Raw genomic sequence first — 14,212 nt, forward strand, 5'->3', positions numbered from 1 at the left:
GACTTGGATGGTCACTAAAGGTCACTGGAGGTCACTGGGGTGGTCACTGTGAGTTCACTGGAGGAGTCACTGAAGGTCACTGAGGGGGGTCACTGGAGGTCACTGGAGGTCACTGAGGGTCACTGGGGTGGTCACTGAGGGGGGTCACTGGAGGTCACTGGGGTGGTCACTGGGAGTTCACTGGAGGGGTCACTGGGGTGGTCACTGAAGGTCACTGAGGGGGGGTCACTGAAGGTCACTGGGGGTGGTCACTGGAGGTCACTGGAGGTCACTGGAGGTCACTGGTCCCAACTGGTCCGAACTGGGAGCCCCGGAAGGGCTCTCAGCGCCCCCTACCGGCCGAGGCCACCCGGTCGCCATGGCAACACCAAGCCCCGCCCCTGCCCCGCCCCGCGCGCTCCCATTGGTCAGAAGTTGCAGCGCGCTCTCCCATTGGCCGCCGCACCCCGCCCTCCTAACGCCCCTCCCCTCACCCAATCAAACCACGGGGCGGGACTGCATGACCAATCAGCGAGCAGCGGTTTAAACTGACAGACGAGACAACCAATCAGAGCGCGGAAGGGGCGTGGCCGCGCAGCACCTGGCGGGGTGGGTGTGGCCTGGCGGGGCGGGGCGTGGCCGGGCGGGGCGGGCGCACCTGGCGCGGGGCGGTGGCGCCATGGCGGGAGCGGAGCGGGGACCCCGGGAGCGGCGAGCCGGGAGGGGCCCGGGGCTACCGCGGCTGCTGCTGCTGCTGGGGGGGCTCGGTGAGTGCGGGGGGAATGGGGAGGGGGCGAGGGGAACGGGGGCGGAAACGGGGAGGGGGGAGGGCGGGAATTGGGGAGGGGGATTGAGGAACTGGGGGAGGGGGGGAGGGGAATTGGGGAGGGGGCGAGCGGAGAAACCGGCGGGACAGGAATTGGGGCGGTGGGGAACGGAGGGGGCTCGGGAAAGGAGGGGTCGGGAACGGGGTGGGAAAACCGGGGGGCTCCGGCGGGGTCGGTGGGTACCGGGGGTGGGGTCGTTAACGGGGGGGGCAAGGTCGGTACCGGGGGAGGAGCGGGGTCACCGGAGGGGGTTTGGGCGGGGGGAGTCGCTACGGGAAAAGTGGGGAGGGGTCCGCTGGGTCGGTCCCGGTGGGTCCCTCGTGGCGGTGCCGGTCCCGGTGGGAGCCGTGTTGGTACCGGGGAGGGTTTAGGGGCCACCCGAGCCGGTCCCGGTACCGAAGAGGCGATGGGGACCCCCCAAACCCCACCCCAGATGGGTTCCCGGGCGGTGCCGGTACCGGGGGTGGGTCTCGGTGTTTCCACCCCGGTTCGTACCGGGGCGGGGGTCCCGATACCGGCACCGCCGGGACCCCCCGGTTCGGGGTCACCGGGACCCCCCAAAGTCCCGGAGCCCTCGCGGAGCACCGGGAGGGGCCGGTCCCGGGGGGGCAGCACCGGGAGGGGCCGGTCCCGGCTCCTCCGGGCCCCCCGAACCCCCCGAACCCCGGGAATTCGGGGGGGTTTCCCCGGCGCATCCGGAGCGGAGGCGGTGGCAGTGGCGGTGGCACGGGTGGCCTTCCTGTCCCCTCCATTGTGTGCGACAGGCCCGGGATTAACCCCGTCCCGCCTGGGCTGGGCCTGGTTTAGGTCGGGATTAACCCGATCCCGCCTGGGTCGGGCCCAAAACGGGTCTGGATTGGGCCAATCCCGGTTTATTTGGACCTAAAACGGGTCGGGATTGGGCTAATCCCGGTTTATTTGGACCTAACACGGGTCTGGATTGGCTCAATCCCGGTTTATTTGGACCTAAAACGGGTCGGGATTGGCCCAATCCCGGTTTATTTGGACCTAAAACGGGTCTGGATTGGCCCAATCCCGGTTTATTTGGACCTAAAACGGGTCGGGATTGGGCTAATCCCGGTTTATTTGGAACCTAAAACGGGTCTGGATTGGCTCAATCCCGGTTTATTTGCACCCAAACCAAGTCGGGATTAACCAGATCCCAAATGCTTTGACCTAAACCAAATTGGGATTAATCCAGTCCGGGTTTATTTGGACCGAAACCAGGTCGGGATTAACCCAGTCCCGGTTTGTTTTGCGCCAAACTGGGTCGGGATTTGCCCAATCCCGGCGGATTATCCCCAATCCCGAGCTGGATCCTCATCCCGAGCTGATGCCACAATCCCAGGGATGTTCCCATCCTGGTGTTTATTCCCCAAATCCACCCAAACACTCCCAAATCCCGATTTTCCTGCCATTTCCCCCCGAAATCCCCATTTTTTTCCTCTCAAATCCCAATTTTCCCCCCAAATCCCGACTTTTTTTCCCCCTCAAATCCAAATTTTTCCCTTAAATTCCGACTTTTTTCTCTCCCAAATCCCCGTTTTTCTGCCATTTCCACTCCCCAAATCCCGATTTTTTTTTTCCCCAAATCCCGATATTTTTTTTCCCCCAAATCCCGATTTTTTCCCCCCAAAATCCCCAATTTCCCCCCCAAATCCCGGTTTCCCGCCCGGTTTCGCTTGGCAGCGGCTCGGGGGTGCAAAGGTGGCGCGGGAGGGTGGCGGCCGAGGCGTTCCCGGCGACATTCCCGGGGACATTCCCGGTGACATTCCCGGTGACGTCCCCGCTTGGAATGAGTCACCAGCGCCAGCCCCCGCCTTGGGGACGTCCCTGCTCCGGGGATGCGACACCGGGAGGGGGGAGGTGACATCGCGGGGGTGACACGGGGGGTGACACTGGGGGTGACACGGGAGTGTCCCCGTGCCCGCGGAATTGCGACATTCCCGGGCGCTTTCCTGCGAAACTGGGCAGGAACTGGGCAGAAACTGGGCAGAAAAAACTGGGCAGGGCTGGAGGTGCCCGGACGGGATTTTCCGGCTCCCGGGCCAGGAGCGGTGACCGAGCCCGGGGCTCCCGGTGACCTCCCGGTGAACTCCCGGGGCTCCCGGTGACCAAAACCGGGGTTCTCAGTGACCGAGCCCGGGGTTCTCAGTGACCGAGCCCGGGGTTCCTGGTGACCTCAGGGGGCTCCCGGTGACCGAGCCCGGGATTTCGGTGATTCCCGGTGTCTCACCCCTCCCTTCCCTCGGCAGCCGCGCTGGCCGGAGCCCAGGTGACCTCGGAGGACAGGGAAGTGCCGGAGCACAAATGTGAGTGTGCCCAAAGTGTCCCCTGCGTGTCCCCAGGGTGTGCCCAAAGTGTGCCCGGTGTCCCCACCCAAAGTGTCCCAACCGAAAGTGTCCCCACCCAAAGTGTCCCAGTGTGTCCCCGATGTGTCCCAGTGTGTCCCCGATGTGTCCCCAATGTTCCTGCGGTGTCACCCCAGGGGATCCCGGGGCTGGGGGCTCTGCCTGGGGAGGCTCTGAGGGGTCGGTTTGGGGTCAGCCTGGTTTGGGGTGATGCCAGTTTGGGGTGATCCTGGTTTTGGGGTCATCCTTATTTAGGGTGATCCTGGTTTTGGGGTGATGCTGGTTTTGGGATGATCCCAGTTCAGGGTCATCCTGGTTTGGGGGTCAGCCTGGTTTCTGGGTCATCCTCATTTAGGGTGATCCCAGTTTGGGTGATCCTGCTTTTGGGGTCAGCCTGGTTTGGGGTGATCCTGGTTTTGGGATGATCCCAGGTCAGGGTCATTCCAGTTCAGGATGATCCCAGTTCTACCTGATCCCAGTTTAGAATGATCCCAGTTTTGGGGTAATCCCAGTTTGGGATAATCCTGGTTCAGGGTGATGATGATCCCTGTTTGGGTTGATCCCAGTTTTTGGGTGATCCCAGTTTTAGGTTAATCCCAGTTTGGGATGATCCCAATTCTGGTTGATCCCTGTTTGGGTTGATCCCAATTTTGGGTGATCCGAGTTTTGGGCCAATCCCGGTTCAGGCTGATCCCAGTTTAGAATGATCTCAGTTTGGACTAATCCTGATTTTGGAAGACCCCAGTTTAGACTGGTGCCAGTTCAGGCTGATCCCAGTTCAGGCTGATCCCAGTTCAGGCTGATCCCAGTTCAGGCTGATCCCAGTTTAGGCTGATCCCAGTTTAGACTGATCCCAGTTCAGACTGGTCCCAGCTGGGCTGTGACCCCAGCCCTGCAGATAAAACCGCTCAGCTCCGCTCCAGTCCCGGCTCAAGTCAGGACAGAACCAGAAAACGGGGCCAGAACTGGGGGAGAAACCGATGGAAAAGGAACCACGGGGGGTTTGGGGAAGCTGGGATTTTTGGAGAAATTTGGTTTTTAGGGAAGCTGGATTTTTTGGGGGAAATTGGTTTTTTTTTGGGAAAACTGGGGTTTTTTTGAGAAAGCTGGGGTTTTTTTTGGGAAGCTGGGTTTTGGGAAGCTGTTTTTTTTTGAAGCTGGTTTTTTTTTTTGGAAGCTGGGTTTTAGGGAAGTTGATTTTTTTGGGAAGTTGGGGTTTTTTTAGGGAAGCTGGGTTTTTTTGGGAAGCTGAGGTTTTTAGGGAAACTGGGATTTTAGGGAAGTTGGTTTTTTTTGGAAAGTTACATAACAAAAGCAGCTTTGCCTGTGCCAAGAGGTCACGAGTGGGGACCTGGAAAAGTCCCCAGGGAGCCCTTGGGTGGCTCTTGGAGCACCAGAGGATTCCCAGGGCGATTTTCCGTGTTCTGGGCGAGATAAGGAGCAGATTTAATGAATATTCATAATTATAGTTAATTAATCCCTGGGGGAAGCCTGGCCTGGCACAGGAGAGGGGAGAGAATCCTGGCTTTAATTTAATTTAATTTAATTTAATTTAATTTAATCCAGGACGGTGGGGAGTTCATGGTCCAGCTGATTCTGGGATTAGCTGGTCCCAGTTTGGGGTGATTCCAGTTTGGGGTGATTCCAGTTTGGACTAAGCCTGGTTCTGGGCTCATCCCAGTTTGGGGTGATCTCAGTTCAGGGCTGATCCCAGTTTGGGCTGATCCCAGTTTGGGCTGATCTCAGTTTGGGCTGATCTCAGTTTGGGCTGATCCCAGTTCTGGATTCTGGACTGATCCCAGTTCAGGGCTGATCCCAGTTCTGAGCTGATCCCAGTTCTGAGCTGATCCCAGTTCTGGATTCAGGGCTGATCCCAGTTCTGGGCTGATCCCAGTTTGGACTGATCCCAGTTTGGGCTGATCCCAGTTCTGGGCTAATCGTGCTTTGAGCCTGTCCTGGTTCCAGGCTGATCCGGGTTCTGGTTCTGGCTGAGCTCAGCATTCCAGGCTGGTTCTGGCCCTGATTCTGCCTGAGCCCGGTTTAGGCTGGTTCTGGCTGAGCCTGGTTTAGCCCGGTTCTGGTTCCGGTTCTGGTTCTGGCTGAACCCGGTTTAGCCTAGTTCTGGCCCTGGTTCTGGTTCTGGTGAAGCCCAGTTTAGCCCAGTTCTGGCTCTGGTTCTGGCTGAGCCCGGTTTAGCCCAGTTCTGGCCCTGGTTCTGGTTCTGGTTAAGCCCGGTTTAGCCCGGTTCTGGCCCTGGTTCTGGTTCTGGCTAAGCCTGGTTTAGGCCAGTTCTGGTTCTGGCTGAGCACGGTTTAGCCCAGTTCTGGTCCTGGTCCCGGTTCTGGCCCCGGTTAAGCCCGGTTTAGCCCGGTTTAACCCGGTTCTGGTTCTGGCCCCGGTTAATCCGCTCCCCCCAGCCGTGGACGTTCCCTGCTCCGCGTTCCGCTCGGGCTCGGGCAGCGACCCCCGGATCGAGTGGAAATTCCAGAAGGGATCGAGCCTGGTGCTCATCTACTACGGGGGGCAGCTCACAGGTGAGGGGACAGTGGGGGACGGGGGGATTGTGGGGACAGAGGGGACATTGGGAGGGCCCTGTGGTGACATCGGGGTGTCCCAAAGCCCCCAGAGCCATCGGGGGGTCCCCATGGGGACCTCGGGGTGTCCATGAGCCCATGGGGACACCGTGGGGGTGTCCCTGCAGTGTCCCAGCTCGGTGTCACTTTGGGACCATGGGGGTGTCCCTGTGGTATCCCCGTGGGTCCAGGGGGTTCCTGCTGTCCCCTCATGTCCCAGTCCTGTCCCCCAAAACCATACTGGGATGTCCCCATGGTGTCCCTGTGGGTCCATGGGGCTGTCCCCCTGCTGTCCCCTCATGTCCCTGCTGTCCCCTCATGTCCCCCCTGTCCCCAGAGCTGTACTGGGTGTCCCTCTAGTGTCCTTGTGGGATGTCCCTGCTGTCCCCTCATGCCATCCCTGTCCCCACTGTCCCCAGAGCCGTACCGGGGTATCCCTCTGGGGCTGTGGGGTGTCCCCCTGCTGTCCCCCTGCTGTCCCCTCATGTCCCAGCCCTGTCCCCAGAGCTGTACCACGGTGTCCCTGTGGGGCTGTGGGATGTCCCTGTGGTGTCCCCATGGTGTCCCTGTGGGATGTCCCTGCTGTCCCCCTGCTGTCCCCTGATGCCAGCCCTGTCCCCAGAGCCGTACTGGGTGTCCCCGTGGGGCTGTGGGATGTCCCTGCTGTCCCCTCACATCCCCCTGTCCCAGAACCGTACCGGGGTGTCCCCATGGTGTCCCTGCTGTCCCTGCTGTCCCCCCACACCAGCCCTGTCCCCAGAGCTGTACCGGGTGTCCTCGTGGTGTCCCTGTGGGATGTCCCTGCTGTCCCCTTGCTGTCCCCTCATGTCCCCCTGTCCCAGAACCATACCAGGGTGTCACTGTGGGTCCATGGGGGTGTCCCCCTGCTGTCCCTGTGGGGTGTCCCTGCTGTCCCCAGAGCCGTACCGGGATGTCCCTGTGGGGCTGTGGGCTGTCCCCCTCATGTCCCCCCTGTCCCAGAACAGTACTAGGGTGTCCCTGTGGGATGTCTCTGCTGTCCCCTCACACCATCCCTGTCCCAGAGCCGTACTGGGGTGTCCCTGTGGGTCCATGGGGGTGTCCCCCTGCTGTCTCTGCTGTCCCCTCACGCCAGCCCTGTCCCCCTGCTGTCCCCAGAGCCGTACCGGGAGCGGGTGCAGTTCTCGCGCACGTCGCTGCGGTTCCCGTCGGTGACACGCGAGGACAGCGGGAGGTACATCTGTGAGGTGGTGGGGGATGGGCACATCGCCAAGAGCGAGGTCAACCTCATCGTGCAAGGTCAGCCGCCCTGGACTTGTCCCTGTCCCCATCCCTTGTCCCTGTCCTCAGCCCTGGCCTTGTCCCTTGTCCCAATCCCTGGCCCTTGTCCCCAGCCCTGTCCCTTGTCCCTGACCATGTCCCTGGCAGTGTCCTTGTCATCCAAGCCTGGCCCTGGCCTTGTCCCCTGGCCTTGTCCCCGTCCCTTGTCCCCATCCCTTGTCCCTGTCCCCATCCCTGGCCTTGGCCTTGTCCCCAGCCGTGTCCCTTGTCCTGGTCCCTGTCCCATCCCTGTTGCCATCCCTGGCCCTTGTCCCCATCCATGGCCTTGTCCCTTGTCCCCATCCCTGTCCCTTGTCCCTGTCCCAGGCCCTGTCCCCATCCCTGGCCCTTGTCCTTGTCCCTGGCCATGTCCCTTGCCGTGTCCTTGTCACCCATTCCTGTCCCTGGCCTTGTCCCATCCCTGTCCCCAGCCCCGTCCCTTGACCCCATCTCTGTCCCCAGCCCAGTCTTTGTCCCTGTCCCGTCCCTGTCCCCGGGATGCCCCTGACTGTCCCTGTCCCCATCCCTGACTGTCCCTGTCCCCACCCTGTCCCCGTCCCTGTCCTGTCCTTGTCCCCGGGGCGCCTCTGGACTGTCCGTGTCCCATCCCTGTCCCTGGTGTGCCCCTGAGTGTCCTTGTCCCCATCCTGTCCCCATCTCCTGTCCCCATCTCTGTCCCTGTCCTGTCCCTGTCCCTGGTGTGCCCCTGAGTGTCCCTGTCCCCACCCTGTCCCTGTCCCCGCAGTGCCCCTGACTGTCCCCATCCCATCCTGTCCCCATCCCCATCCCTGTCCCTGGGGTGACTGCACTGTCCCTGTCCCATCCTGTCCCTGTCCCTGCAGTGCCCCTGACTGTCCCTGTCCCCATTCCTGACTGTCCCCATCCCCATCCCTGTCCCTGTCCCCGCAGTGCCCCTGACTGTCCCCATCCTTTCCCTGTCCCCCACAGTGCCCTGAGTGTCCCTGTCCCCGCAGTGCCCCTGACTGTCCCTGTCCCCATCCCTGAGTGTCCCTGTCCCCGCAGTGCCCTGACTGTCCCTGTCCCCATCCCTGAGTGTCCCTGTCCCCGCAGTGCCCCTGAGTGTCCCTGTCCCCATCCCTGAGTGTCCCTGTCCCCATCCTGTCCCTGTCCCCGCAGTGCCCCTGAGTGTCCCTGTCCCCATCCCTGAGTGTCCCTGTCCCCGCAGTGCCCCTGAGTGTCCCTGTCCCTGAGTGTCCCTGTCCCCGCAGTGCCCCCCGGGAAGCCGGTGGCCCACGTTCCCAGCTCAGCCACGGTGGCGCTCGGGCCGTGCTGCGCTGCTCGGAGGAGCAGGGCTCGCCCCCGCCCACCTTCCGCTGGTACAAGGACGGCACGGAACTGCCCCGGGACCCCAAATCCAGCCCCGCCTTCCGCAACTCCTCCTACAGCCTGGACCCGAGCTCGGGGGAGCTGGTCAGTGCTGGGCTGGCCGGCCCTGTTCCTGCACCTTTTCCTGTCCTTATCCCTGTCCCTGCACCTTTTTCTGTCCTTTTTATCCCTGCACCTTCTCCTGTTCTCCCCTGTTCCTGCACCTTCTGCTGTCCTTATCCCTGTTCCTGCACCTTCTCCTGCCCTTCTTATCCCTGCATCTTCTGCCCTTCTCCTTATCCCTGCACCTTCTCCTGTCCTTCTCTTTGTTCCTGCACCTTTTCCTGTCCTTCTTGTTTTCTGCACCTTTTCCTGACCTTATCCCTGCATCTTCTCCTGTTCTTCTCTGTTCCTGTACCTTCTGCCCTTCTTATCCCTGCACCTTTTCCTGCTCTTCTTATCCTTGCACCTTTTCCTGCCCTTCCCTGTCCCTGCACCTTCTCCTGTCCTTATCCCTGCACCTTCTGCCCTTCTCCTTATCCCTGCATCTTCTCCTGTCCTTATCCCCGTTCCTGCACCTTCTCCTGTCCTTTTTATCCCTGCACCTTCTCCTGTCCTTTTTATCCCTGCACTTTCTCCTGTCCTGCTCCTTATCCCTGCACCTTCTGCCCTTCTCTTTGTTCCTGCACCTTCTCCTGCTCTTCTTATCCTTGCACCTTTTCCTGCCCATCCCTTTATCCTTTTCCCCTTTTCCTGCCCTTCTCTCTCTTCCTTTCCCCTTTTCCTGCCCTTCTTCTCCCTCTTCCACTTTTCCTGCTCTTCTCTTTCTCCCTGCACCTTTTCCTGCTCTTCTTTTTATCCTTTACACTTTTTCCTGCTCTTCTTCCTCTCCCTTTTCTACTTTCCCTGCCCTTCTCCCTTTCACCCTTTCCTGCCCTTCTCCTTCTCCCTCTTCCACTTTTCTCCTTCTCCCTCTCCCTTGCACCTTTTCCTGCTCTTCTTCTTCTCCCTTTCCCCCTTTTCCCATTTTTCCTCTCCTTTTCTCCCTTTTCCTACCCTTCCCCCCATTTTCTCCTCTATTTTCCCACAATTTTCCCCCATTTCCCCATTTTTGTTCCCATTTCCCCCATTCCCCCATTTTTGTTCCCTTTTGTCCCTCATTCTCCCATTTTTGTCCCCATTTCCCCTGACCCCACTCCTCCTGCAGGTGTTTGAGCCGGTGGGGGGGCTGGGACACGGGCGATTATCACTGCGAGGCCTCCAACAACGTGGGCAGCCCCCAGAAATCCGACGTGTTCCGCATGGAGGCCAGTAAGGATCCGTCCTAGTCCTGGTTCTAATCCTGGTCCTGATCCTGATCCTAATCCCGATCCCGATCCCAGTCCCAATACTAATTCTGGTCCTGATCCTGATCCTAATCCCAATCCTAATCCTGATCCTAGTCCTGATTCTAATCGTGATCCTGATTCCAGTCATGATCCTGATTCCAATCCTGATCCCAATCCTGATCCTAATCCTGATCCTGATCCCAGTCCCAATCCTGATCCTAATCCTGGTCCTAGTCCTAGTCCTGATCCTGATCCCAATCCCAATCCTGATCCTAATCCTGATCCCAATCCCAGTCCCAATACTAATTCTGATCCTGATCCTGATCCCAATCCTAATCCTGATCCCAGTCCCAGTTCTGATCCTAATCCTGATCCTGATCCCAGTCCTGATACTAATTCTGGTCCTGATCCCGATCCTAATCCTGATTCTAATCCTGATCCTGATCCCAGTCCCGATTCTAATCCTGATCCCGATCCTGATCCCGATCCTAGTGCTAATCCTGATCCCAATCCTAATCCCATTCCTAATCCTGATCCCGATCCCATTCCCAATCCTGATCCCAATCTTGATCTGAATCACAATCCCATTCCCAATCCCATTTGTGATCCCTATCCTGAGCTGGATGCAGCCCTAATCCCAGCCCCATTTGGATTTGGGAACCCCAAAATTCCCACTGGGATCCACTCCCTTCTGGGACCCAGCCTCAATCCCAGCCCCATTGAGAGCCAGAAACCCCAAAATTCCCACTGGGATCCGTTTCATGATGGGATCCAACTGTCTGAACTGGATCCAGCCCTGATCCCAACCCCGTTTGGAGTCAGGAATCCCAAAATCCCTATTGGGATCTACTCCCTAATGGGATCCAGCCCCGATCCCAGCCCCATTCAGAGCCAGAAATCCCAAAACTCCCACTGGGATCTGCTCCCTGCTGGGATCCACCCATTTGAGCTGGATCCAGCCCTAATCCCAGCCCCATTTGGATCTAGGAACCCCAAAATTCCCACTGGGATTTGCTCCCTAATGGGATCCAGCCTCGATCCCAGCCCCGTTTGGGAACCCCAAAATCCCCACTGGACTCCAGCCCCGATCCCAGTGGATCCAGCCCCGATCCCAGTGGATCCAGCCTCAATCCCAGCCCCATTTGGAGCTGGGAACCCCAAAATTCCCACTGGGATCCACTCCTTTCTGGGCTCCAGCCCTGATCCCAGTGGATCCAGCTCCGATCCCAGTGGATCCAGCTCCGATCCCAGTGGATCCAGCACCAATCCCAGTGGATCCAGCCCCTCTCCCAGTGGATCCAGCCCCAATCCCAGTGGATCCAGCCGCTCCTTAGGGATCCAGCCCCCATCCCAGTGGATCCAGCCCCCATCCCAGTGGATCCAGCCCCTCCTTAGGGATCCAGCCCCTCTCCCAGTGGATCCAGCCCCTCTCCCAGTGGATCCAGCCCCCATCCCAGTGGATCCAGCCCCTCCTTAGGGATCCAGCCCCGATCCCAGTGGATCCAGCCCCTCCTTAGGGATCCAGCCCCGATCCCAGTGGATCCAGCCCCTCTCCCAGTGGATCCAGCCCCAATCCCAGTGGATCCAGCCGCTCCTTAGGGATCCAGCCCCGATCCCAGTGGATCCAGCCCCTCCTTAGGGATCCAGCCCCGATCCCAGTGGATCCAGCCCCAATCCCAGTGGATCCAGCCCCTCTCCCAGTGGATCCAGCCCCGATCCCCACCCCGTTTTTGGGAGCCCCAGCCCCCCTGAGCCCCGGTGCCGTCCCCAGGCGAGGTGAACGTCGGGGGCATCGTGGCCGCCGTGGTTCTGCTGCTCCTGGTCCTGGCGCTCGCCGGATTCGGGGTCTGGTTCGCCTACAGCCGTGGCTACTTCAGCAGTGAGTGACTGGGAGGGACTGGGAATGGGCTGGGAGGGACTGGGAATGGACTGGGGTGAACTGGGAATGGTCTGGGAGAGGCTGGGATGAGCTGAGAGATACTGGGAATGGGCTAGGAGGGACTGGGATGGACTGGGGGGGGACTGGGAATGGGCTGAGAATGGGCTTGGGGATGGGCTGAAGTGGATTGGGGGTGGACTGGGAGGGACTGGGAATGGGCTGGGATAGACTGGGAGGGACTGGGAATGGGCTGGGGTGGACTGGGATGGACTAGGAATGGACTGGGATAGACTGGGAATGGCTGAGAATGGACTGGGAGGGACTGGGATGGACTGGGAATGAATTGGGAGGGACTGGGATTGACTGGGCATGGGCTGGGAATGGACTGGGATAGACTGGGAGTGGACTGGGATTGACTGGGAATGACCCCATGGACCCAGGAATGGCCTCGTGTCCCTGGGAATGTCCCCATGCCCCAGTAATGTCCCCTCTGTGTCCCCTCTGTGTCCCTCCCGTGTCCCCTCTCCTGATCCCATTTTTTTCCCTTTTTTCCAGAAAAAACAGAGTGAGTCCCTCCGGAGCCACCTCCCCCTGCTGGGTGATCCCACCCCCCGTGTCACCCCGGTGTCACCTCGGTGTCCCCACGTCCCCTGGGGACACAGGGGGTGGCACATCCCAATCCCAATCCCGATCTCCCCGCAGTGCCGGCGGCAAGAAGGTGATTTACAGCCAGCCCTCGCGGCGCAGCGAGGTGAGCACGGGGACAGGGAGGGGACAGGGTGGGGACAGTGGGGACAGGGTGGGGACAGTGGGGACACTGTGAGGACACTCTGGGGACACTGCAGGGACACTGCGGGGACACCCTGGGACACTGGGGACGTCACGGGGACACCCTGGGGACACTCTGGGGACACTGTTGTGGGCAGTGTGGGGACATTGTGGGGACACTGCGGGGACACCCTGGGGACACTGGGGACGTCACGGGGACACTCTGGGGACACTGTGTGGGCAGTGTGGGGACATTGTGGGGACACTGTGGGGACACCCCAGTGTCCCTTGACAGGAGGGTCCTGCAGGAGGGGGATGGGGGTGGTGGGGGGTGATGGTGTCATCTCTGATGTCCCTGTGACCCCTCTAATGTCCCTGTGTCCCCAGCAATGTCCTCATCCCTGTCCCCATGTCCCCGTGTCCCCATTCATGTCCCCATGTCCCCATGGTGTCCCCATTAATGTCCCCATGGATGTCCCCATGTCCCCATTGATGTCCCTGTGTCCCCATTGATGTCCCCATTCATGTCCCCATTAATGCCCCCATGTCCCTATGGCTGTCCCCATTGATGTCCCCATGGCTGTCCCTGTGTCCCCATGTCCCCATGGCTGTCCCCATGTCCCCACTGATGTCCCCGTGTCCCCATTCATGTCCCCATTCATGTCCCCATTCATGTCCCCATTCATGTCCCCCTGTCCCCATGGCTGTCCCCGTGTCCTCACTGATGTCCCCATTGATGTCCCCATGGTGTCCCCATGTCCCCATGGCTGTTCCCGTGTCCTCATTGATGTCCCCATTGATGTCCCCAAGGTGTCCCCATGTCCCCATTAACATCCCCATGTCCGCATGGCTGTGTCTAATGATGTCTCCATGGTGTCCCCATGTCCCCACTGATGTCCCCGTGTCCCCATGGCTGTCCCCATGTCCCCATTCATGTCCCCATTTGTGTCCCCATTCATGTCCCCACTGATGTCCCCATGGCTGTCCCCATGGTGTCCCCATGGTGTCCCCATGTCCCCACTGATGTCCCCGTGTCCCCATGGCTGTCCCCATGTCCCCATGGTGTCCCCATTCATGTCCCCACTGATGTCCCCACTGATGTCCCCACTGATGTCCCCACGGTGTCCCCATTAATGTCCCCCTTCATGTCCCCATTCATGTCCCCACTGATGTCCCCGCGGTGTCCCCACAGAGCGAGTTCAAGCAGACCTCCTCGTTCCTGGTGTGACGTCACCGCCCCCCCGGACTCTTTTTCCCGTTCCCGCCTTTCCCGCGGGATTTTTCGCCGCCGTTTTTTTAACTCCTCTGGAACCTGGGGGGGCTGGGGGTCCCCGTGTCCCCTTCTTGTCCCCTCCTTGTCCCCCCACTGTCCCCTCCTTTGTCCCGTCATCCTCCCATTGTCCCCTTGTCCCCCTTTTTATCCCCCCTTGTCCCCTCGCCTCGTTGTCCCCTCTTTGTCGCCCCCCCCCCATTGTCCCCTCTCTGTCCCCGGGGGCTCTGGGAGGGGGCGGGCTGGTGCCACCACGTGGGGACACCGCGCGTGTCCCACTGGGCCCAGTCTGTACTGGGATGGGGGGGGAGGGTACTGGGAATAAACTTGTGTCCTTTATCTGGCGTGGTGACACTGGGGGGACACTGGGGACATTGAGGGGGGGCTCTGGGGGACACTGGGGGAACACTGGAGGGGGTCACTGAGGGGCCACTGGTGACACTGGGGGGGACATTGGGGACACTGGGGAGGGTCTCTGGGGGGACACTGGGGACATTGGTGACACTGGGGGTGACACTGGGAGGTCTCTGGGGACATTGAAGGGACATTGGGGGAGATCCTGGGGACATTGAGGGGGGACACTGGGGACGTTGGGGACACTGGACAAGTCTC

The 14,212-nt window shown here is 60.3% G+C and overlaps 1 protein-coding gene across 1 annotated transcript; it reads left to right on the forward strand.

Moving 5' to 3' along the window:
* Positions 1-658: 658 nt before the first annotated feature.
* F11R (F11 receptor) lies at positions 659-13,939 on the forward strand. Its single transcript, XM_033082586.1, is given in 12 exon segments — positions 659-746; positions 3,062-3,118; positions 5,575-5,691; positions 6,868-7,008; positions 8,259-8,300; positions 8,303-8,460; positions 9,563-9,577; positions 9,579-9,666; positions 11,455-11,562; positions 12,118-12,127; positions 12,265-12,313; positions 13,523-13,939. Coding segments are annotated over 12 exon segments (909 nt in total). The 3' UTR covers positions 13,559-13,939.
* The last annotated feature ends 273 nt before the right edge of the window (positions 13,940-14,212 follow it).

Source organism: Catharus ustulatus, chromosome 30 (genome assembly GCF_009819885.2).
Source record: "Catharus ustulatus isolate bCatUst1 chromosome 30, bCatUst1.pri.v2, whole genome shotgun sequence".
Taxonomy (NCBI): domain Eukaryota; kingdom Metazoa; phylum Chordata; class Aves; order Passeriformes; family Turdidae; genus Catharus; species Catharus ustulatus.